Genomic DNA, 26,188 nt, shown 5'->3' on the forward strand with positions numbered 1-26,188 from the left:
GGATGTATGCATGTATGTGGGCACACAGCGGGAGCATGGTATGTATGTCAGTGTGTGTACGCACGCAGCATTTATGTATGTATGTGCCTACTTGTCGCTTTGAGGAATGCTTTTCCCGCTGTAGTCCACTCTTCTTTCTGGTGCCCACTGACCCTGACTGTAGCAAGAAAGGACGATCGGAGCTCTGCCATTGCAGGTAAAAATCGAGTCAGCTGCGAGTGCAGGATAAACCAATTATTTTATATCAAACGAAAAATTATAAAACTAGGCGATGTTAACAGTAATGAAAAGCCAAGCAACCTTTTGGTGCGACTGGCGTAACTATGTATATGCAATATTATTTTTGGTAAGAGTAATAATAAATGTAGTAATATACTTATAAATGGCAGAGATTTGGATAATTATTAATCCAAAAGTCATAATTCAAGTAGGGTTACAAGTGGCCAACAGGTGTCACTCTCTTGCAGCGCACAGTAATCAGATGCTTGTTTGGACAAAATGTTTAAAATGCATTTGTTTCATTATCGCTGCAATTAATAATAGGGTATTTCATATAGACAATATAAATAATAAAATGCCAAAAGTATTAAAACATTTTTGGGGCGTGACATTTTTCTAGACAGACGGATGACCATATAGATGGACGTACAGACGGTCATAGCTATATCGACTCAGCTAGAGATCCTTATTGAGAATATATGTAATATACTTTATAGGGTCAGAATGGGTCCATTCTCAGGCTGCAAATGATTATCGATAATTATTATCGATATTGAGAAAATGTCGTATTACTATCGAAACGAAAAGAAGTTGGTATCGGGGAGAACCGATCTCCTTATCGAGACGAACCGATCTCGATCCCAATTACCAAGCCAAAATAACATTTCACATAAATGTTACCTTATTCTTATATCTTACAACATTTCACATTGGCTTATGTATATACAATGTTCTTAAAGATTATACTAACTAATAATACTACTAATACTTTGCACAAACAACGTAATAGTTTAATCAACAAGAAGGCGAAGCTAAAATAGATAGGTTGCCGATAGCTTCGAGAGAGGATTTGGCTCTAATTTGTTTCTATCTCTAATTTTTTCAGTCAGGGGAACTCACTAATTCTTCAATACCGATACTGTTTCCGACTGAAAATTTTTGACATTTCGTCTCGAAATCAAGAAGGGTTATTTTTATAAGAATGATTAAGGCCTCGATCTCATTTTTTTATTCTGTTCTCAATTTTTCTCTCTACGAGTAACGGATATAATATCAAGTGTTGCATAGAGTATATTGATTTCAGTCGGAATATATGGAATACTATAGGAAAGCTTCCTTTCTTGATTTTAAATTTTAAATTCGCAGTAAACCTCGATCAAAGTTTTTAGTACTCAACTACATACGAGTATATACTTAGCACTTGTAAGTATATGTTTGGGGGTGTATTTTTTTACTGAGGGTGACAAACAACTGCTGCTGGGTACAGTTTTTTATATTGATTTCAATATTGATTTTACTGCACATTATTACCATCTCCGTCGAATCCATCCACACCACCGAAAATGTTCCTTCGGAAAATCAGTTCAGCTGTCACAAGAACTTAAACGTTTTAACCCTTTTTCTGTTTGATATTTGAAGCGGAAAACTATGCGTTGTTCAATTTTTAACCCTCACGAATTTACACTTTTTTTCTGGTATTTCAAGATACCAAATATTACGTGTATAGTTGCAGCAATAAATTTGGTAAATAAAATGAAATACTTCTTTAAAAAAATAATAAAGTATACAAGAATATATAATAAACGAAAATTCACTGTGAAACATGAAAAAATTTGCTTGACGGAACTCAAAGCTTGTTTGATTGTGCATCGGACACAAATACGGAATCGGGCCACGAAAATAGTCCCTGAAGCAGAGATTCGCAGACATAGGACATTCAAATTGAAAGAATGCTGCATGCTAGTTGAAACCGATCGATTTATTCCAATGTAGAGGTCCTATTTCCTAATCTTAGGCTTAGGAATTTTTAGTGAGTCGCAATTTCGGCTCGTAATCATAATTTTTTAACTGACTCATTTTTATAGTGGATTTAAGGGGGCTATTAGTCGTTGGAGTGTTAAACGAGTGGTAGAGGTGAAACAAACCTTTATAGACCATATAAAATAAATAAATTATTAACCGGAATTCCTAGCCGCCTCGAGACCTATAACTATGATTTCTAGGAGGGCAGTGCAGTTAGTTTTGCTAATTTCGATTGATATGCTAAATATACTGTGGTCATGCCCACGCTAACGCCCACGTAAACGTTGAGTACATAAGCAATTAAAATTCATTCAAAACACCAAAAAAGTGTCAGAATCAATCTATAAATGTTACGCAAGATACTTTCTTAAGTTTAAATCAATTTGTCCAGAAATGCATCTTCTTATCACGATGGATAGATCCTAGCGCTAGCATATAGCATATGGTACTGTCCAAGCTACATATGAACACACATAGCTATTATTTTGTCATATTGAACTAACGTATAAGATAAAAAAATTAAAAAAGTATAATTTCTTTTTGCGTTCAATATTTTTTTGTGGAATAAGCCGACCAGTGCAAGCAAAGAACAAACTTGCAGCCGTGCTTTTATATGGTTATAGAAAAAACCTTGATATTCAATAAGCAGAGCCACCTATTGGAATTTTGTCTAGTTCAAGTCATTTCCTTAATTTGTTTTCCAGTTTTACAACCAATATTTAATATCGATTAGGATCGATTTACGGTGCACGACCTTAGAATTCGTGATGGCAACTGTATAGTACTGGAAAAAACTATCGATTGCCGCGAAAGTACGTTAATTTTAAATGCGAAGTATGAGTTGGCTGTGAATCATAACATCGTGTGAATCGGGGGGTCAAAATGTTTCCGACTATAAATTTATCGTGATAGCTAGTCGAGTCGATCGGGCCATGTCCATCTGTTCGTCCGTATGAACGTCGAGATTTCAGAGATTCCTGAGATGCAGATTCCAGAGACATAAACTATATTTTCTCATTTTATCTGTCCGTATGAACGATAAGATCTCGAAAACTATTAAGCTAGTAAGTTGGGACTAGACTCTAGTGACGCCTACGCTGTGCACGTTTGTTTCAGAACACGCCACAGAACTCCAACTCTTTTTGTTTTTTTTTTTTTGTGCTCTTCCACTCGACTACTAAGGGTAGTCACCATTCAAGAATACATTGATTTGTTTAGCAACTTCAACAAGATATACGTTGCAGAAAATTTGTTTCTTTTTTCTTTATTATAATTGAATTGAGTTATACAAACATATATAATCGATAGCGTATTCAAAAAATTAATAAGCCTTTTAAAATGTGGCGCGAAATGAAAAATAAGTGGCTTTGCAGCTTGAACATCTGTCGCATAACTGTCTGGCAACTCTCTGACTGGCCTAGATCAGATGTTGAAGTCAACTTGTAAAAATATCGCAATATTGCCTTTAGCCAGACTGTCTAATCTTTGAAGAAACCATGTTCAGAAAGCTTCCAAGAGCGTCGCTGTAGATATGTATATACTTTTCATAAGCCCTGGTTTGAACCGGAACGTGGTTTTAGTATGTTTACGTACCGGTTTGCTTTCCAGAACTTTATTAATTGTTAAGGTTCGAAAAAGAGGAAATTAAAGGAAAGGGAATATAATCGTAGCAATGTACAAAAATAAAGTGACGTTCTAACACCTGACTTTCCTTACAAAAATTTAATTTCCTTTAAATACGAACACAAATCATATATATTTTAAAATAATTCGTTCTTGGACAGATCGTCTCAAATGGCTGCAAGAATGGCTAAAGATAGCTGTTTATGTTTTCACCTACATACATATACACTCATTTCTGATTACCGTAGTATGCCGAAAGATACAGCGGGAAGCAATATATTTGTTTTTAAGTAAAAGCTTTCGTACACAATTGGGAAGATTTTGGATAGTAATTTATTTTTATTGTGCAAACAAAAGGTTTGTCGTCAATAAAAAATATTTTAGAAAGGCCAATTCAATTGTACCAAATTCTCATCGACCTTTTGCTGTTCGTTTTAATAAAATTATTAGTGATCGTTTTAAAAATAATACAAAAATAAAAAGTTCACAGATATACCTACAAACGTGCTCATGTGAACAAATGAATAAAATTGGATCACGTGAATTCCGCGTTGATATTTGTTCGAAGTTCTTCCGAACTCCTCTATAATTAAATCAGAATTTAAAAATAGACACATTTGCCTATACAGCGTAGATAAACGTAATCATAAATAAAGAAGATACTCAAGGTGTGCTAAGCTAAATATTTGTATACAGGATTTCAAATACAATAAATTGTTTAAAAATCCTACATAAAAGAATGGAATAAAATTCTGTGTCAATCAATTTAAAGTATTTTTGCATTCAAATTATAAGAAGCAAATGATTATATCATGCTCAAATTATTCCCTCTTACAGTTATGAATAGGCTCGTACTTCTAGAGTAAGCCTTTATTATTTCAAAATTTGTCATATAATCAATTGAAAACAATATCACACTTGTATATGTTCTTAAAGTTCTGAAAATACAGATACAAATCGATTGTATTTTGAACCTCTCAAAGCAGAGAAACAAAAAAATAAATGAAATCTAGGTTCCGAAATATTCAAGTTTAAAAACAGCACAGATTGCAGCCAGCATGCATTTGCAGGAGTACCTCAGGTATGTTTTCGACTTATACTCTTTCTTTAACTTCTATAGTATGTAACATTAAACTCAAATGGTTTAATTATAAAACCCAAAAATGGAAACCGAAAATGGCCCATAAAATTAGTGTTAATAATTTTCTATAAAGTGCGATTCCCTTCAAATTATATTATTATTTTAGTCAGACGGGAATAAAGCATTGTCCGACATAATAATATCAAGGATAAACTATGGAATTAGATTGGAAAACTATTTTTTTTCTATCGGTTAAACTTTTGCAGTTAACCTAATATGTGCGTACGCCCTAACAAGAACAGAAGCAGTACAGTAGTACAGCAGTACACCAGTACAGGTCTAAAAATCCTTTACATAAATATAGACTAGAGTCGGTCCTAAGACACAAAACCGCGAAGTTATCTAAATTGTGCAACAGCTTCTTGGGACATGAGGAAATGTAAGCTAAGATAAAGAATGTAAGCTAAGATGTAAATTAAATTTCAATTTGCGAAATCTTTAGCGTTAGAAACGTTTGTCGGCGTTAGAGTTTCAACGTTTTTACGAACGGACGGACAAGGCAAGATCGACTCGACCACTGAACTTGAACTTAAAGAACTTGGACAAAAATATATTATAAACGATCTTAAATTCTGAGCAATTACAGGAAAACGAAAATTATATGTCACTCCTTGCAAGAATTCTTTGGTGTCTGCAGTAATGTAAAACACAATTTAATGCAAATCTAAATATAAACGATTTAAAAAATCGAGGGCAAGTACTTTAAATTAATTTTACCACAAGTCCCATTTGCGAATCATCGCATCACCAAATCAAATCTATTTTTCCTAAATTGTTTACATAAATCAATAGATTTTTATTTGAAAACAACTTCTAATATTTTAATCAAAAATATAATTTTTTATTACTTGTATGTTCTGAAAAACCGACTTTAAACGTAATATTTTTATTTCCAAATGGCCCTCAGATGGTCTAACAGTAAAATGAAAAACAAAACAATATATAATGCTATAGTGGAGTTTCCCGACTATCAGATACCCGTTAGAAATTTCATAATTTTCTGGAATATCTGTAAAAATTGCAAATAAAATTAAGAAATGAAAAACAATTTTTAAAAATGTGGTCGTGACAGTTTTGGGCGTTAGAGTGGGCGTAGGACATTTGATAACAATTTTCTCTGGAAGCTGAGTGCTTAGTCTCAAGAGTTTAGCTTTTGTAATTCCTGAGATCGAGGCGTTCATACGGACCATCTACCTTTACGAGTAACGGGTATAATTAAAAGGCACACTGTTCCAATAAAAAAGAGATAAACAATAATTAAACACAATTGTGTTGTTGTTTCATTACGACTCTAACGATTTAATTTAAAATTAATTTACATTTTGAATAGTATATTTTTTATGTATAATTATTAAATGGTGGTTTTATTTAATCACAAAATATTTATATAACAACTTTTATATGTTTATATGGGTCATAGGCGCTAACAGCTTTTTCACCAATAAGCTACATATGTATATATGTAGCTGCTTTCTGATCAAGACGTAGATAAAACACTAAACATCTAACAATTAAATGATTAGGGTGACCGATAATTGAATATTGTATAAAAGTCAAAAGGATTTTTACAATGAAGCAAAACCATAACTATACCAGAAACATTTATGACATGTGGTCGTAGGCACTGCGATAATGTTCAAAATTTACCGCCAAAAGAAAAAATAAGCATGACAATTTATGTTTTTTTTAAATTTCTACTTATTTAATTATGCAAACGCTTGTCATTATACATATGTATGTTTAGCTCTAATAGAATCTTCTATCCGTAGCATAAATTAAGAATATAAAGAGTTTTGAATATCATTCGTTTATCGGCTGTAATCGAATAGGTCCCGACGCATGAAACTATAATGAGCATGCGCAATTCCTTCCTGGAAAGATAGCTTATTTGTTGTCAGCTGGCTTTGAGTTCAACTAAAAGGGAACTTTACTTGGACGGAAAAGCTCACTGAAGCTTACAAATCGATACATGAATTTTGTTCCGTGAAAACACTTTAATATACATTATCAAACAACTCTATAATTAATTATATTTATGTTGTACTGTGTGCAAAATAAAATAAGCCAACCAAACATCACGGAAATTTGAGGCATGTGTTTTATCCTGTCATACACCGCGAATATAAGGAATTTCTTAGGAAAGCGATACTTTTAAACTTCAAAAAAATTTAATAAATTCTTTTAAAGTTCTAAGTGAAATCTATATTCGGCTGGTATGTATAAGTTTACTAAACCAAAAAAAAAAAAACGAGTTTTAACAGCCAACAAAAATTTAAGCAGGGGTGAAATGTGCAACACACAAATTGGGCATAAGTTCCCTTGAATATAAAATGTACGTACAAATATTTTGTTTTATTTTGTGGAGCCGATTTTGTAAAGACGATTAGATTTAAATCCTCAATTTCTGGTCATATACATGTTACACGATTTACCAATTAGCATGGTTTTTGACGTGGTGTAAAAACTCTTATCAAGAGAGGTGATGTCTTTTAAAGGGTGGGATAACTAATTACCTTCGTATACGGAATTCGAAAATAAATAAGCTGTATTGAATACAACTTTTGACATATAACATACATCGTTAAAGTTTTAAAGACGAGATAAAGTTATATATTATCTGCCAATGTCAATTCTACAAAATACATGAAAATCGATACAATTCCATATGCCTGTCCGTTCATTGTGCTTTAATTTCCGGCTTAACTGCAAATGTAGATTACCTTTACTTACTTTACTTACTTTTACTTTGTATTAGCTGTGATCAAACAGATACATATGTAAGTAGATAAACTAAATAAGTGTTAGAAAGAAACATATTAGTGGTGTCCTCTTTAATTGTGCAACATTTTTAAATAACATCTAAATTCAAGTGCGTTATAGGCTCGGTATATTTCCTGCTACAACAGTACAATACTTTAAAGGGTAGTAAATAAATAGTAGTTAAATAAATAAATAGTAATAAACTAACTTAAAGGAATATTTAAAAAAAAATAACATTGAGGGAAAGGACAGAAAGGAATACCCTAGATATACATATGTGTACCTTAATGTTTAAGGGACTGTTTACAAGACAGTTGTTTTTGCCTCTACTTATGTTGAAATCTCACATGTGCCAGCATATTCACCTAGTGTTTGGAAAAATGTTGCGTTTTTTCCCAAGTACTTTCTGTATGGGGTATCGCGTGAGTATCGCAGTTTACCTGCGCATCTTTGATCATTAAATATCAGACGTGGGCCTTTTGTCAGCTGTTCTGTATTTTCAAACAAACACTCTCTGTGAAGGATGTTAAGAAAGGTTTTAAGAAAAAAAGCGAATTTAATGACGACGATGATGTTTATTACAACTATTGGTTTTTTATGAGTATTTTGCTCATATAGCTTCCGATGTTTTGGTGTAGTTCACATATTTACAATAGTCGTGAGATATCCAAATCTCTCTAATTGTTATTTGCTTCCAAACTAAAAAACAACCAACTAATCGAAATATTTAATGTTAAAACAGTAAAGCGTCTATTTTGATTTAGTGAAGAAAGGAAATCAAAGAGACTTAAAATGTTCGAATATAAATATATTTGTGTAAAATAAATACCAATACTTTCATTTTTTAATTTAAAACGAATCCAAGAAAATAATTTTTTGTAATGGAACAATAAACATAACAAAAATAAAATAACGATGATTCGTCTAACTCCCATGGCAACAATAAAATTCGAATTTAATGACGACGATGATGTTTATTACAACTATTGGTTTTTTATGAGTATTTTGCTCATATAGCTTCCGATGTTTTGGTGTAGTTCACATATTTACAATAGTCGTGAGATATCCAAATCTCTCTAATTGTTATTTGCTTCCAAACTAAAAAACAACCAACTAATCGAAATATTTAATGTTAAAACAGTAAAGCGTCTATTTTGATTTAGTGAAGAAAGGAAATCAAAGAGACTTAAAATGTTCGAATTTTATTGTTGCCATGGGAGTTAGACGAATCATCGTTATTTTATTTTTGTTATGTTTATTGTTCCATTACAAAAAATTATTTTCTTGGATTCGTTTTAAATTAAAAAATGAAAGTATTGGTATTTATTTTACACAAATATATTTATATTTAATATAAATATTATTTATATTTAATATAAATATTATTTATATTTAATATAAATATTATTTATATTTAAAATTATAAATTAAATTATAAATTATATTTATATATATATTTGACAAGTTTCCGAACTGCTTAGCTACGAGATCTGAGATTAACATGTACATATGTACATTTTTGTTTACAATAACTGGTTAAAAACCTTAAGGAACAGCGCTTTTTATAAAAAAGTTTAGACTTTTTTGTAATCCTCATATACGGGCAGAGCAAAAAAATGTGTTGAATATCGATTTTTACATAACATCAGGGCATCGATGTTTTAATCGATGTTTCTCCAGCTTTATTCTTAGCCGTGCCTTTTGAAATTATCTCTTTCAAATTATTTTATTTTTCCCATCCCTAGTGCGTTATAGATCGCCCAAAACGATCCCAATGCCATAGCGTAATTTACTGATGTTTTGGGTTATAGGCGCATAGTACGCCCTGTAAGCCGCTCTTAAGATGCATTGGAATGGACATCCACCCTTTTTTTTTTGTTTTTGAAGATAATGTAGAAATGGAAATTTTCAATTAAATGCAATTCACTTATTTTTTAGAAACGACGAAAATGCAGCCGCACCCGACGATGGAAATCAATCATGTCAGCCTTCTTCCAACCAGGATCATTACCTAATTCCTAACCGTAATTGCCAAAAGAACCTGTTAAGGCTTCACCCGCCACCCCCATCTAAACCACCGCCGCTTGTTGGTGCCATCCTGCAAACCCGTCTTCTGCATCAGATAAACTCAGCCGCGTTTGCAGATACGGATGCAGACTTGAATGCAATACAGGAGTGTCGGTACCCAAATGTCCTGCAGCGGTCAGCAACTTTGCCAGCAAAAAACAACCGCTTAGGGGTTCGAAGCCGCGTGACCTTTAAGGTCCCAACGTCCAACCACCCTGCTCACGATTCAGATTTTCATCTACCCCAAACTCAGGTTGCAGTCGCCGGAAAGGCCAGAATATTGGTAGAAGCCAAGGATAAGGAGTCCGTCAAAATGACGTCCGAGGATTTGCTGCAGCCAGGTCATGTTGTAAAGGAGCGATGGAAGGTCTGTTTTATACTTAATGCGTGTATAGGCGTGTATAGTCCTTAATTTTCAGAGGCTTTCATAGCATAGACTTTCATATGTACATGTAGTCATTTTATTAAAATTGTATACCTTGCAGGTAGTCCGTAAAATTGGTGGAGGCGGCTTTGGAGAGATATACGAGGGTCAAGATCTAATTACCCGTGAACAAGTCGCACTTAAAGTGGAGTCCGCCCGCCAGCCCAAACAGGTGCTCAAAATGGAAGTCGCAGTTCTTAAGAAATTGCAGGGCAAGGAGCACGTATGTCGATTCATCGGATGCGGGCGGAATGATCGATTTAACTACGTGGTGATGCAGCTTCAAGGAAAGAATTTAGCTGAACTCCGTCGAGCTCAGCCGCGAGGCGCCTTTTCGCTTAGTACAACACTTAGGTTAGGGTTACAAATTTTAAAGGCCATTGAATCCATTCATTCAGTGGGATTTCTTCATCGTGATATTAAACCGGTAATATTAATTTTGTAAAGTTTATATTTTTTCCAGGTGGTCAACAAAAAAATCTAAATTATTGTTCTTTTGCATTTTAGAGCAATTTTTCTGTGGGTCGTTTGCCTTATAATTGTCGACGTGTCTATATGCTTGACTTTGGATTGGCGCGTCAGTATACCACTGGCACAGGGGAAGTGCGGTGTCCAAGAGCTGCTGCCGGTTTTCGTGGTACGGTTCGTTATGCTTCTATTAATGCACACCGAAATAGAGAAATGGGACGCCATGATGATCTGTGGTCATTGTTTTATATGCTCGTTGAGTTTGTAAATGGACAATTGCCATGGCGAAAAATAAAAGACAAGGAGCAAGTTGGGTTGACAAAGGAAAAATATGACCACCGAATATTGTTAAAGCATTTGCCTTCAGATTTGAAGCAATTTCTGGAGCACATTCAATCGCTTACATATGCAGACCGCCCGGACTACGCGGTAAGTCGAAGATAAACCTAAAACGAAACTTCATATAATAAAAGTCGAAGATAAACCTAAAACGAAACTTCATATAATAAAATAATGTTTTGACATCTATAGATGCTTATCGGTTTGTTTGAGAGGTGTATGAAAAGACGTGGCGTCAAAGAGTCGGATCCATATGATTGGGAAAAAGTGGATTCCACGGCGATTGGAAACATAAGTGCAACAAGCAACCCATCAATTCCTATAAAAAACGATTACATGCACGGAAATATTACACAAATGACTGTGGCAGCATCTAACGCAAGTGGCACAGATTACGTGAGTTATTTCACAAATTTATTTGGTGTATTGCCCGATATTTACAAAGCAAATTAGTAAAATATAATAAGGAAATATAAGGAAACTTAAAGTACGTAACTCATATTTTTATATTATTTACTAATTTATTATGAGCTCACACTGGACAGCAGTCCACGTAGTGGCACGAAAACAAAACATCTATTACCGATGTCAAGATCTACTGACTATCGCTTTTTTAAAAGGCTCTAAAATAAAAGGAAGAATGATTTATCTGAATGTACACATTCAATACGCTCTGCACTATTTATTTGCCTATTCTGGCATTATATATTGTAGCGCGCTGAATAAGTTAAAGGTGCGATTGTCACTAGTTGTTTACTTTGTAAAGCGAGACCCAATTTGTGCAGTACCTTTAAAAAGGTAAATATTCAAAATTGCATAATTCAGGTGGCGCCGATTTTTTTACTCGTTACTCGTAGAGTAAAGGCTATGCTAAATTCGTTTAATAATTAGTTTTGAATGTCTTGATATCTTTACTTTTTTTCCCGTATTTCTATCGAAATGATAAAAAAAAAATGTAAGTAACGGGTATCTGATAGTCGAGGAACTAGACTATTGCGTATATAAAGATATTTAATCTAGTTTTAAAGTGGGCTCATATCTTCAAAAATCTAGCCTTGTAACTAAAGTCGTTAAAGCAAGCGTGCATTGTCACTCTTTAATTTAATCTCTCTAACACATCTTAGTTTGTTTGTATTCGTATTAAGTCTTTTTTAACTCTAAATCCATTCTTACCCTTTCACAAGGCACGGAAGCGAGCTGAAATCGAAACCGCCCATATTACAGCGACCGATCCCCTTAATATAAAAGAAAAAGTAAGTGAAGTAAAACTAAATCAGTATTGGAATTCGGTCAAATTTTTGTTATATTAAAGGTTGATAAAAACTGCAATGCAACTTCACTAGCAACTCCAGCAAAAGGATCTGGTGACGCCATCGTACCACATGGTAATACTGCAAATAATCAAAATATCACAACAAAAAGACTGCAACAGCAGTCTACATTAACCACAAATTCCCAAGTAGCCATACCAAATATCCAAGTGCACCAAAGGGAGGATGTACAGGTAATGTAACCACTTCAAGCATGTATGAACTCTCAACACCAAAAGGAAAGAGATCTTTCCTGCAATTAGGAAAATCATTTATAAAATATCCACTTTTTAAAAGTGATCGAAAAAAAAGTTTTAAAAAGTTAGAGCGAAAAAAACCAAAATTGTTAACATTCAAAGATTTTAATGTTTCATTCTTATGTAGTTACCACGAAATCATCCTCAAATTCCAATGTCTTCGGTGGTACATTGCTCATTATTATTTGTGTGTACCTTTTTATGTTTATATGAAGATAGATACATATCGTAAAGGAATTTTATGTTGACAGACATCTTGACAAAGGTTGCCTATTTCAAATCTACTTTTTCTTTTATGGATCATGAAACAAATTTCTTTATATTTTTTACAGTCATAAGACTTCTGATCTCTGCTCTTGCCAGTCATTTTTATATTAGTAAAGTAAAGTAAAATGGTATTCCAGATTCGTTCAAAACATTCGTTATGAACAGGTAGAAGAACACGTTTTCACCCTATAATGTTGAGACATCGGCCAATTAAGTTAGGTCTAAGCATTCTGATTCTCATTTGAAGACTTTAGTAGAACGATATTTCTTCTGCAGCTTAGTGATGAAAATAAAACTAGGTACATTATTTTTAAAAATTTTTGTGTAAATGGAGCCAGTATTTGTCACATTATTTTATATCAGAAATTTTTCTACTTAACGGTAGTACGACGGTGGAAGATGATGAATTAAGTATTATTCGTGATCAAGGCGTTCACCTACTGTGATTGACTTTAAGAAAACTTTTAAAATAGTGTAGGCTTTTATTTCAAAATAATAATAATAATAATAATAGAGAACGCTAAAGTCGCGTTCCCGACTGTCAGCAATTCCCTTGTGCGAACGAGAAATTTCAACATTTTTCTGGCATATCGATCAAAACTGGGAAAAACAATAATAAAATTAAAAAACAAAAAACTGTTCTACCTGTTATCTACCTGTTACATACTTTTCCAAGACTTTTCAAATATACTCTCTTAATGTAATGTTAAAAGCGCTACGGTCCTTGCACTTCGGCTTGTCATTCTAAACTTAATTTTTTACAGTATACAAAGTTGGAAGAGAGGGCACCGACAAAATTGTTACCAATGAAACCTAATGGAGAGTGTGATAATATAGTTGATATTGCTGGAAAATGTATATTTGAACAAAAACATTTAGAATCAAATGATACTGAGATAGCTGGCAGAGCTTACTTGAGCGGGGTCGAACAGCATCAAAAGTCTCAAATAAAAAAATATAATTCACCTGAGATAACCAATAAGCAGTCACAGAGACCTGGGACAGTAACACACGAAAAGACCTCTGAGGCCAATCGGTCAGCGGAGGAACAAAAATCAACATTTGGGCGACTACGTGTGCTCACAGCCCCGCCAATGAGTGTACATGATCTAACAGCGGGTGGAGGTCATGGCCAGCAAGTGTCGGATTTATCAGGAAAACAAGATCAATGTACTGCCAGCACCAATGCTGCTCCAATAGGTGGAAGCAGCTCGTCCACAAAATTTTGCACCCAGCATGTTCAAATTTTTGGAATGGCAGCCATGCCGCCGATTAATCGCCGTTCTGCAACATCCACCAATTTACGCCCATCTTCCTCTGGAGTAAATACCAATTCAAGTCAAAGGATAAACTGTGGATCGACAGTTAGTGGAGGAGTTGGTACCGGAAGCAACACTGCCAGAAGCAGCGTTGCAGGTGATCATTCGGTCACTCAATTTGCTTTAATAGACGACGAGAACGTTTCTGCTTTGCAACAAGTAACCAAAGGAGGAGCTCTCACGTTGGCATCGCAATGGAAGAGTCAGTTCGATGACTCTGAGGATACTACTGATAACGAATGGAATAGAGAACACCAGGTAAGTTTAAAACCTTCCAAAAATACTAAGCTTAAAATGTCTTTCCTATAGTAGTGATAACCATTTTTCATAATTTTTTTAAATATTAAGCATATATTAACTAAAAAATATTGGCACATGTTTCGTTTATTATAAATTATGTATAAATTTTATCAATTAAATTTTGCCTCGCAGTTGCAACCCAATTTGGAGCAATTGATTAAACTGGATATATCATTGCCCCTAAATGAAGCCAAACCATTTGCGAAACATGTCGTCGCTGATACAAGCAAATCAACAAATCTTCCAGTCCAAGCAATGGAAAGACCGAAGAGGTAAGTCGTATATAAATTATCGTTCGAAGTTTTTGAATACAATAATTTGTATACAATTATAATAAAATTTGTGCGGTCTGCACTTAATGAGACGAATTTGTATGTTTGTGCGTGGCGATGACCGACGCTTTTGATCTCCAAATATCGACTGCCTATTACAGAATAGATCTCTTATCCTTACCCTACTTTCCTCAGCAAAGCTTAGCTCTTCTCTCAAAAGCTCCGATGCGCTTGCATTAAGCTAAGGGCATAAGCAATATGTAAATGACTCCAGTTAACTCCTCCCCTACTAGGATGAAGGCTGTTCTCAGTCTTTTCAAATTATACGGTTGATGATGAACGGGAATCATGGCGATCCGTGCTTTGTTTGACGTTGGCCTTGGTGGTCTTGTAGTGTCGTTACAATGCGCACGTTGGATAGAGTAGTTGGTGGCTCTCCGCCAATGTATTTCGGTGATTGAGTTGTCGATTTGTTCTCTCAGGTTGCCGCAATCGGATATGTCGTTTATGCCAGTAGGATTTAAGAGCTTTCTTTAACGCTTTGTTTAAATTATTATAGAATACAAAAGATATACACTGCAAGTACGTTGATAGTTAACAATAGTGATAATATAAAATAATGTACAACGCTCGTTGATTAAATTTGTTTTTTATTATGATATAGGAATGGGGTGAAGAAGGCGATTAATAACACTAATGGGTTTTTGTTTTTTATTCTGAGTTATTCTTCTGTAAGCTGTGCTTTTTATTTGTAATGTCTATTGCTGTTTTGCTGCTTAATTTTTGGGTCGAAAGGTTCCTGTTACGTGAATTTAAAGTTTTTGAAATCATAAGAGACGGTCGTTCAAGATTTACTTTAAGGCTGTACCTAAGGAGTTGACGATTTTTTATATTGTACTGAAAGTTTGTTGTAGTTGTGTAACGTTAACAAATGTTTAGGTGAGTAAACTCTTGGCGAATTGACACTACTAAAGTATAAATGACGGACTTAGACAAAGAAAATAATAATCCTAACGTAAATTATCTTTATGTACTACCCTCCCCTTTATTAAGACACTTGTCCCAATGTCTGCTTAAATTTTTTCTTCTTTGTAGCGTGGGGTAAGTTTATTTCCGATCCGTTTGTTTTGCTTTACAAAGACAGTGTCCCCGACCTGAAAAGTTCTGTCACATCTTGATTTATTAATTCTTCTTAATTGTATTTCCTGTGCTCTGTCAATTTTCTCTGAGGTTTCCTCTGCAAATCCTGAGGGCATTGCATGAATAATGTCGATCGGCTTTTTATTAGTGACTAAATATACTGTTCTGTTGTATTCCACGGTTGCTTGAAGTATGAGATTCACCGTATCAACTATGCCTTTATCTAGTTTTAGGCATCGTGATATTTCTAACAGTGTGCTGTGGAACCTTCCCACCTGTCCGTTTGAGGTACTATGATGGGGTGGTGAATTTTCCACTTGAACATTGAACCGATTTGATAATAGTGACCTGATTGACTCAGAGTTTATAGATGGTTCATTGTCACAAAATATTGTTTTTGAGTTTGGATAGAGGTTCATTAAATGCATTATTGCAGGTTCTATGTCGACTATCGTTCTAGAACCTATGGGTTGTACGACTGCAAATTTTGAGAATTTATCTATACAGGTCAGGAAATATCTCCCGTCCGTAGAGAAAATATCAATATGCAATGTCTCGCCGATTTGTGAAGGGATAGGTGTTCACCCTAGGATTTGTTTTTGCGGATGACGTACGTATTTGGCTTTTTGACAAACCAAGCAGTTACCTACTATACTGACTGCCAGCTGTGCCATTTTTGGGAAAAAATAATCTTGTAGAATATGTTTAACAATTTCCTGCGCTGCCCTGTGCGCTCTGCTGTGTTCAATGGCTACTATTTCTTTTTGTTCCTCTTTGTTATAAACGTCGATCACCAACTTTTTTGTATGCTGGAAAGTCGTTTCCGGGAACTCTTCTATAAGTCTGTTCTGGATGAATGCCAGTATGGGCAATTCGCAGTATATTGCATTCACCACATCCTGTTTCACTACGTCGCGAATTCTGCCTACTAACGATTCCCTATTTACGAATTGTATCACGTGCTTTGACTTGTTGCCAAATATAATAAAGGTGCGAGTATTATTCGCTGTGCCTTCTTCTATTATTATTTAATTTCTAAAGCAGTTGACCGGTTTGTCGACTGTTTCAATTGCGTATGAAAGCGATATTTCGCTATGTATCGTTGCCATATTTGACTGGAGGTGGCTTTCTAAAGCGTGGATGGCCTGTCTGGATAGTGCATCTGCGACATGGTTCTCCTTCCCTGGCTTATACAAAATTTTTGCGTTGTGCTCCTCTATATGCCTTCCACCTTTTAATTTTAGCATTTGTGTTTTTATCTGACACGGCAAACGTTAATGGTTGGTGGTCTGTGTAAATATTCAGATTTTTAGCGCCATACAGATAGTCCTTTAATGTTTTTAAAGCCCATACAATGGCTAGAAGCTCTCGTTCATTTGTTGCGAAACCAAGCCTCTACCTTTTAAGGATCTAGATATCATCATAATAGGCTTGCAGTTTTGTGATAAAACCGCTCCCAGGCCAAGAGCTGAAGCGTCCGTAGTCAAATTAAAAGGCTTTGTGTAGTCTGGGTAGGGTAGCATTACATTTTCGGACACTAAGATATTCTTAAGTTTCTCAAATGCAGAGCGTTGCTTATCATCTAAAATAATGGGTATCTTTAAAGTCCTTTATAAAGCAGCGGTAATAGCTTGCTAACCCTAAAAAGGATCTAACGTTGAACAAATTAGTGGGTTCTTCATAGTTAAGGATTGCCTCTACTTTTTTAGGATTTGTTGTGATGCCGTCTTTGGATACAATGAATCCCAAATATTCGACACTTTCCTTAAAGAAGTTCGATTTCTCCTTAGACACCCTCATGTTAGCTTCAAGTAGTCTATCTAGTACCCAACAAATATGATTCAGATGGTCCTCAAGTCGCTCAGAAAAAATAATAACGTCATCAACGTAAACAAAACAAGACTTTCCTATTCGGAGCCTGAGTACATCATCTATGGCACGTTGAAACATACTGGGTGCGTTTTTAAGGCCAAAGGGAAGTCTACAAAACTCGTATTTTCCATGTGCAACTGAGAAGGCGGTTTTCTCCGTATCATTTTCTGCAAGTAAGATTTGATGAAAGCCTGACTCTAGATCTAATGTTGTAAAAAATCTGGATTTTCTCAAATTTGATAGGATGAATACAACATTTGGCACCGGGTATTTGTCGTCCACTGTCTTTGAGTTTAGCTTCCGAAAGTCTATAACCATCCTCTTTTTGTTATTTCCCTTTTCATCTGTACCCTTTTTGTCGACAACCCAAACCGGATTGTTGTAGGGTGATCGCGAAGGTCAAATAATTCCGTCTTTTAACAACGCCTTCGTTTCTTCATTTACAAAGTCTGCTACGCCCATGGGATATGGATAAAGTCTTGAGTATACTGGTTGGTCTTTTTCCGTTAATTATTCCGTTAATATTAAATGGCAACGCCTCTTCTGGGACTGCAAAGACACCCAATCGGTCTTTTAGCATTATGTGGAATTTTTCGGCTATCTGGTTTGGTACTACGATGTCTTTTATATCAGAGAAATTACTACTATTACATTTTACAAACTTAATTGGTTCGACTGAGTTTCCGATTTTTAATATTTTATTTTTTAAGTGCAATGTTGCATTTAGCAGTGTTAGCGTGTCAAATCCTAATATGGCGTCAAAGCTTGAGAGGTACGGTAGAATGAAGAAGGGAATAGTCTTGTTGAAAATTTCAACAATGCATCTATGTTTTACCGTGTTGCAACCATGAAGAGACTTAACTGTAAATTCTTTTTGTACCGGCGTTATGTACTTAAATTCTGTGGGGGGCTGTATATAGTTTTTTGAAGAGCCGGTGTCGATTAAGATTTCTTTCTTTCTATCTTTCTTTCTATAAACGGTAGCAAGGACCTTTGGCTAAAAAATGCACATCGTCATAGTTTGTAGGCTCGTGTTCAATATCCTCAACAGCTGCTGTTGCCCCTTGTTCATAATCATTTTCATCTGACTCCTCTAGATCTTCTTCTTGGGCAAAATGGTTCACTCTTTGTTGTTTCGGTCCTGTAAACCTGGCAGTGCCACTATTTGGTCTTTTTGCTGCATGTTCATAGCCAATTTGTGCCTGCCCTGTTCAGTTGAGTTATGTTGAAGTTGGGGTAAGCTACACTGGTTCAAGATTGGTGCTTGTCTAAGTTGGTTCGATTGAACGGTTCGCATAGATACGTCAGTATCAAACAGCTGAGTCGGTGCCTGGACTTGTATTTGACCTGCCTGGCTGTCAAAACTGGGCACAGACTGGCGCTTACTAAAATAGGGGTTTTTGCCTTGCATATTAGTGCTTATCCCTATCAGTATTTTTTTCCGGCTTCGGACCTTTGTCCTGCAAGCTTTTTGAGTAGTTCAGAGCGAATAGATATCACGCATGGTTTGACTCAACCTCCTGTGCTAGAGCAAGGGCTGTTGGTAAGTCCTTGGCTCCTTTGGCAAACAGGATATCGCTCAATGACTTCTTTGTGCCTGTTATAAATACACGTAACGCGTCAGCCCTATACTTTTCATTGAGTGACATCGCCAAGGGCTTATCGCACGTCATTATAGTCTTATTTGTAAGCAGAGTCAATTTTTTCTCGACCTCATCATAAAATTCGGTGAGTGTCATATCACCCTGTCTCAACGTAGACAACTCTTGTTTGATTAAGTAGATGGGCCTTTTGTCAGCGTATGTAAAGTCAAGGCGATTGATTATTGCCTTAAAATTCAACGGTGTGCTGAACGAAGCTAGCACGTTGTTTGCAGAGTTTTTAATTTTATTTCGGATAATACCAAGGGCTTGATAATATTTTGAACTACCCTCGTATGTTTCATAAACCTTAAAAGCGACATGAGCCGCTTTTCTCCACGACACATATGTATCACTTTCGCCCTCAAAGTCTGGCAGCGACTTTATTATGTCTAGAGATTCATTACACACTACACCTGGTATGATTTCAGCATCTGTGTAAGTTTCAACTTCTGTAAATTTTGCTATGCGCTCATTAATCGCTTGTAACTCTTTGTCAAATAATTCTTTTTGACTTGCAAGCGCGCCAGCAACGGCATTTTCTACTATTGCTTTCAGTTGATTCGCTGATACTCCATTTCACTTGTTTTCTTTTCTGTTTTCGCGTTTTTTTTGCCTGCGGTATCTAATTGGCTAGTCTCTTTTAATATTCTATTCCAACTTGATATTAAGTCGTCTATCTCTTTATCACTGACACTCATCAATGTGTTATTTATAACCTTCAATAACCTTCACGTGTGTATGAAAATTTTTATTTTTTAATAATTAATCAAGGGGCGTTGTACTTACAACTTGAGTGATGATTTAAAATAGTGCTTTTTGTATTTTAATCGCTGTTTGAGTAGGTCTGCTCCAGCTGTTGTGTTTCTCCTTTTGATATCGTGCGTTTGAGATTTAGTCGTCTCCCTTTGACATTGTAGGTTTTAGATTTAGTTGTCTCCTTTTTATATCGTGGGTTTTAGATTAAGTTGGGCGCCAATTATCGTTAGAAGTTTTTGTATAATTTTATTTGTATACAATTATAATAGAATTTGTGCGGTCTGCACTTAATGAGACGAATTTGTATGTTTGTGCGTGGCGATGACCGACGCTTTTGATCTCCAAATATCGACTGCCTATTACAGAATGGATCTCTTATCTTTACCCTACGTTCCTCAGCAAAGCTTAGCTCTTCCCTCAAAAGCTAAGGGCATAAGCAATATGTAAATTACTCCAGTTAACTTATACATATATAAAACAAGAGAGAACGTTACAGTCGAGTTCCCCGACTATCAGGTTGTGGCAATTAAAAACAGAAATTTTAACATTTTTCTGGCATATCGTTAGAAATTAGGAAAATCGATAACAAAATAAAAAAAATGTTTTAAAAGTGTGGGCGTGGTACATTTTTGTTTTACAATCAATAGAAATTTACAAAACTAATAAAATGTGAAAAAATATCAAAAAAGTTTTATAAAGTGTCGGCATCTCAGTTTTGGGCGATTTGTGGGTGTTAAAGTGGGCGTGATAAAAAATTTTATTTAGAATCGATAGTAATTAACAAGATGCGGTTTGTGGGCGTGACAACATTTGAGAACAGACTCACAGCAGCTTCTGCGCCTCTGGAATCCGTATGCCTACTCCTAACTTTTTAGCTTTTAAATATTATATTTACTTAATATAATCGGAAACGCTTCCCTCTACCTGTAACTTTCAATGAATACGCTAATAGTATACGCTCTTAGTCTACGAGTAAAAGGTTTAACAAGAGAGAACGCTTTAGTCGACAAATGTTTAAATACAAAAATTAAATTTTCTTGATTTCTTGAACCCATGTGTGGGCGTGGGAAGTTTGTGACCAAAATGTGTTTGGCGTGTCGATAGAATTTGGAACAGTATATATGTATATAGTCTTGTTTTAAATATATATTGATAATCATGATTTATAATATGCTCATTATAGGTACACACTGAATATAAAAGGAATTGAGAATTATGAAGCTTTAAGAATCTCCATACCAAACTGCTGGTCCGAGCCTGCAATGGGTAGTGTATTACGAAAGAGCTTGGAGCCTCCGGCTGTGCAACAAGCCGCATTTGATGACACAGTAAGCATATTTAACAAATCACTAACCGTAAAATTATATATATATATATATTGGCATGCCGTTATTTTGTTTCTAACTTTATCGGAAGACATTTTAAGTATTAGTACCCTAAAACTGTTAAAGAACAAAAAACCACTTAAATTGTTCAATGCGCCCAAGAAGCCAAAGGTAATATTAATTATTTACATTTTTTAGGTATATCGCATGGATATTGCGAGGAATGTCTGCGTGCGAGAAACATATTCGGAAAGCACTCATTTAGCTAAGGCTAAGCCTACCACTTCGTTGGTTTTAAGGAATATGCTACCATCTCCTTTTAAAAAGGATTCAGCATTTCACTTAAATAATACTAATGACAGTCATGATAAATCGAAACATCGAAGCAGCCTTCCCAATGTTTCAGTTAACGATATTTTTGATGACCAACTAGTGCAATCGAATTCCGATGCAATGCTTGCTGAGGACGCTAAAATGCCCTGGCGAGTACAGACAAAGACATGCCAAAGAAATTTGGGTTTAGGATCAGCGATCCAGGAAAACAACTGTTGCATTAGTGGGCGACTAGAAATTCGTGTTATCCCTAAAGGTAATTTTATATTATTATTTCTTTTCCTAGCAACAAAATACTGTTTAAATAATTTAACGAATCAAAATTCTAATTGGCACACTCTCCTGATCGCTGTCACTACATGGACTGCCGTCCACAGTGACAAACATTCCTCACAATTGCACCAGTTTTTTTGTGGACTAGTTTAATTTAGTTTGTGGGAATGATGTGTGAATGATTTCATGTTTTTCATATCATTTAATGGAATACTGAAATCTTAGTCAAAAGTTTGTTGCTGGTTGAGGAATAAATAAAAAAATACCCCACGGTGTATATTTTTTATCAGTATGTTTGCCACATTTCAAATCATATACATATCTTTCATTGACATTACATAACTTAATAAAATTAAGTTTTGGTAAAAGTGTAGGCCATCATAATAATGCTGCTATTTATACCCGTTACTCGTGGTCTATCCAATTTGTATCGATAACATTTTTTTTTAATTCAATATTTAAGATTTTGCAAGAAATTTCTTTAAATTGAGTTATTACCTTAATTTACACTAAAATTTACAATTACCTAAACGGTATATATTAACATGCAATGTACACATTTCTATCAGCTGCCCTTTTTGTTTATTTGAAAATTATGACATTATGAAATTATTATGAATTTATGAAATTATTATGACAGCGGAGGCTCTCGACTTTATGGAATCTTTTGTATGTTTTTACACCCGTATAGTAAAAGGGAATAACTAGGTTTGTTGAAAAGTACGTAACAGGTAGAATAAAGCTGTTCCGAGCATATAAAGTATAAAGTGTATATTCTTGATCAGGGTCAATAGCCGTGTCGATCTGACCGGACGGAGTCTGTCCGTCTGTATGCACGTCGGGATCACAGGAACTATAAGTTTCCAGAGATAAGGAAACCATATCAAAAAAGGCTTGCATAGGACTTCAGTACAGAAACAAAGCACGCAACCAGGAATTCCGTCAGGACCTGTCGAGTAGACAGGCTTAACAGGTTCGGAGTAGTGAGCCTTTCTTTAGAGTGAGTCAAAATATTAAATTCGACTTTGATATCGCGTAAGAATAAGGCTGTTCAGAATGAGGTAGCGTGCAATATGTTGTTTCAAAAAATAGCGAGGAATGGTAAGAAGAGGTTTTGCGCTTAGTATTAACGAAATTATAAAACTGCTTCGGATTCTGTACGAAAGCTAGAACGATTTTTGTTAGTCTTGTAAATTTCTATCGAAATAAATATTTTAAAATATTTTTGCCACGGCCACTCTACCTCCGACAAACCGCCTAAAACTGTCACGTTACATTTAAATGTAACATTTTTTTCATTATTTTATTATTTCCTATAGATATGCAATAAATAATATAATAAAAAAAGTGGAATTTTTTGTTCGCACCTCCACTAGCTGCTTAACGGATAGTTTTGTTTTGTTTTGCTTTCTCTCATGATCTATAAAGTATAGCAAACTGGCAGTGATATATTTTTAACTAGCCTACTATGAAAGTAATTCACAGCAGAATTTTTTTCTTGCCAAAGATGTTATTTAAATGTTAATTTAAATCAATTCTTTTTGGTATTATAGTTCTGTTTTTGGATCTTTTTCTTAATCAGTCATAAAATTTGTTTCTTAACAATGAATAACACCTTTTTTGTGTTCCTCTATATAGAAACCTCTCATCCGGATGATTCTGTTTACTATGATGCAATGGGAGCTGTTAAAAATACTCAAACCGCTAATGAAAGACAAAACCATTCTGATCCAGTCGTTATAAACAGTGATGAAATGGAGGCAATTAGTAAAAGTATGAAACCACCCGACAAGGACACAACCGAAGAGCGAATCGGAGCTAGTTTATGTAGCCTATATTCTACCGGGGGAAATAAACTAAAGTTAAATGGAAACATTCTAATGAGCAACATAATAAGTGATCATGAAAATAGCAGCGCAGCTGTCCCCAAAACTCAACTTACAAAAGGCAGCAATGACGGTTTCGGAGAGAATGAGTCAGGATGTGATCTACCGCTACTGAATCCAAGCAAAATTCCAGTACGCCAATCAAAATGTGCATCTTGGGCAGGTTCTGATTTTATAAATGCATCTAAGACACTTGAGTCCGTTGAAGTTCCACAGGAAGTCCCTTACCATCCACAGTCTGACACGCCAGATTCAGTAATGGATATTATACCTGTTCGAAAAACCACTTACTCCATTGCTTTAGAATATCCTCCTAATATAACGGATCTTACACCAGGTGTGCCAAATATTTATCTTAAAATTGTAGTACATTTACTGTTGATTTCAATAGAGATTGTAAATATTAACTATTATGTAATTATTAACGTAAATAAGTTTATACAAAAACTACAAAATTAACTTATTTGTAGGGATTTATCGAATTAATGATCTTTTTTGGTAAAAAAAAGTAAGGACTTTATTTAATATTAGTATTAATATTAATAGTACTTTTTTTAAATTGTCTTCGTCAGTCTAAGGGTTCATCAGTGTTGTTCACCCAAAATGAACACACGCGTAAAAATTGGAATTTGACTTTTTGTTTTTTAAGTAAACTTTAAAATTTGTATTTGATTTATTTTCTAAAAAATAGATTCCGAAGTTTATATAATAACTATAAAAGAATTGTCACAAAATTTGATTGACATTTGTATATAATCTATGGGCCAAAACATGAATAATCTACCCCGTTTATTTTTATCAAAAGGAAGATAAACTTTTATTTGAAGAATTGCAAATTATATTTTTCCAAAACTAATGAACTATATTGATGTAGGCTTACGTCGGCGTAGGGAATCAACTGAAGGAAAGTATGTCACGGACCCAACACAATTGCCATTAAAATTCCAAAGACCTCGATCTCGAACTTCTAGCAGGTATGTCCTTATATTGAAAAGTATATTGCACTCTAATTGAATATTAATTTGTTTAAGAACCCGTGGCATTCCAAATGCAATGTTTGAAAATTCTGATGATAACTGCACTGTAATAAACGCAGAAAAAACTGGACATGATGGACTTCATGTCGTAAAAATAGAAGAACTAAATAATTTTACAACCAAAGAATATTCTTCTGAGCTACACCCTAAATGCACCATTTTACCACCACCGGGTGCTCCAAAAACTGAAAATAGTGCGCGACTTCGTCGTTACAGGCATAATTTAGAATAATCAAATAACTCCAGGCTAAATTAAATATGGTGGCTAAATTCTAAAACTGATTTAGTTTATTTTTGGACTGCTGTGTGACGAACAATAGCATTCATATCTTTATTGTGAGTCAATATTTTGTTGTACTTAGAAACAAAAGTTCTTATTTTTGCCATTTACAATAGAAAATGTATATTATCCGAAAGTAAATACAATGGATTTTAAAAGCGTTCGCAAATAACACCTGGATTTCATCAAATTCTAACCTACAATTTTTTTGTCTAGCTCCTAAATCGCCTTTTGTAATTGGTTCACATGCGTATTGGTTCAGAAAATGTTGTTTTGGTGCTGAATGTTGAGATTCTAATCTCTCTCTTGACATCTAGGGCGGTTAAATGGCATAGTCTTCCGGTTTAATAAAACTAACTTTTTAAGTGCTCTATACCGAAGTGTATGCCGATTATTCTTAGCATATTATTTCGATTGGGTCCGTTCCAACTTAAATACTACATGCTAAAAAAATAAGAGTTATTTATGTTAACAAACGGACAGATATGGCTAGATCGACTCTGTTGATGAATATATATATACCTTAAGGGGAGACGTCAATTTCATCGTTGTAACTCAATTTAGATATTTAAAAAGATAACTTTTGTTTTTCAAATGACAGTGTAACCCAGCGGCAGTTTCGTTAATATGTACTGTGGGTATTTATTTCATTTAAATATAATTTGTCATCGAGCTTATTTATGATTTCATAAAATAAAAAGCCATCAAATAATTATAAATCCCAAAACTTATGTTGAATGTTTATATGTACAAGATAAGAACTATAAAAACACAAATATTGGATGCCTCTACCAATTTCTCTACTAAATAAATTAAAATATCGTAAATTAAAAGCCATGGAGTAGGACACATTGTCGTACTTAACTGAAAATTTAGTAATAGCCAATTTTCATTTATATTTAATAACCACCTCTCACTAATAAAATGCGTTAAGTTTTTCAATATATACTTTGTTATTAGTTGTACAGCCAATGATCCCGGCGTAATTTTCATTTCGGGAATTTGTGTGTCCTGAACCTCAAAAGTGATTTCTGTAAAAATAAGTTATTAAACTTTATTTAAGTATCTAAAATA

At 34.6% G+C, this 26,188-nt stretch overlaps 1 protein-coding gene across 2 annotated transcripts; it reads left to right on the plus strand.

Annotated features, from left to right (window-relative positions):
• Positions 1-3,689: 3,689 nt before the first annotated feature.
• Positions 3,690-26,145, plus strand: LOC6555809 (tau-tubulin kinase homolog Asator). Of its 2 annotated transcripts, XM_001982690.3 has the most exons (15): positions 3,690-4,002; positions 4,582-4,726; positions 9,485-9,980; positions 10,099-10,464; positions 10,545-10,934; positions 11,037-11,240; positions 12,029-12,097; positions 12,157-12,348; positions 13,443-14,255; positions 14,430-14,569; positions 21,164-21,308; positions 21,504-21,894; positions 23,550-24,134; positions 24,672-24,771; positions 24,829-26,145. In XM_001982690.3, the coding sequence occupies exons 2-15, from the start codon at positions 4,704-4,706 to the stop codon at positions 25,064-25,066; spliced, it is 4,152 nt and encodes a 1,383-aa protein (XP_001982726.2). In that variant the 5' UTR covers positions 3,690-4,002; positions 4,582-4,703; the 3' UTR covers positions 25,067-26,145. The 2 variants fall into 2 exon arrangements, with proteins under 2 accessions (XP_001982726.2, XP_026839190.1); XM_026983389.1 differs by lacking the exons at positions 3,690-4,002; positions 4,582-4,726 and adding an exon at positions 7,064-7,118.
• Positions 26,146-26,188: the final 43 nt, after the last annotated feature.

The sequence above is a fragment of the Drosophila erecta genome, unplaced genomic scaffold, assembly GCF_003286155.1.
Source record: "Drosophila erecta strain 14021-0224.00,06,07 unplaced genomic scaffold, DereRS2 tig00000294-arrow-arrow-pilon, whole genome shotgun sequence".
In the NCBI taxonomy this organism is placed as follows: Eukaryota; Metazoa; Arthropoda; class Insecta; order Diptera; family Drosophilidae; genus Drosophila; species Drosophila erecta.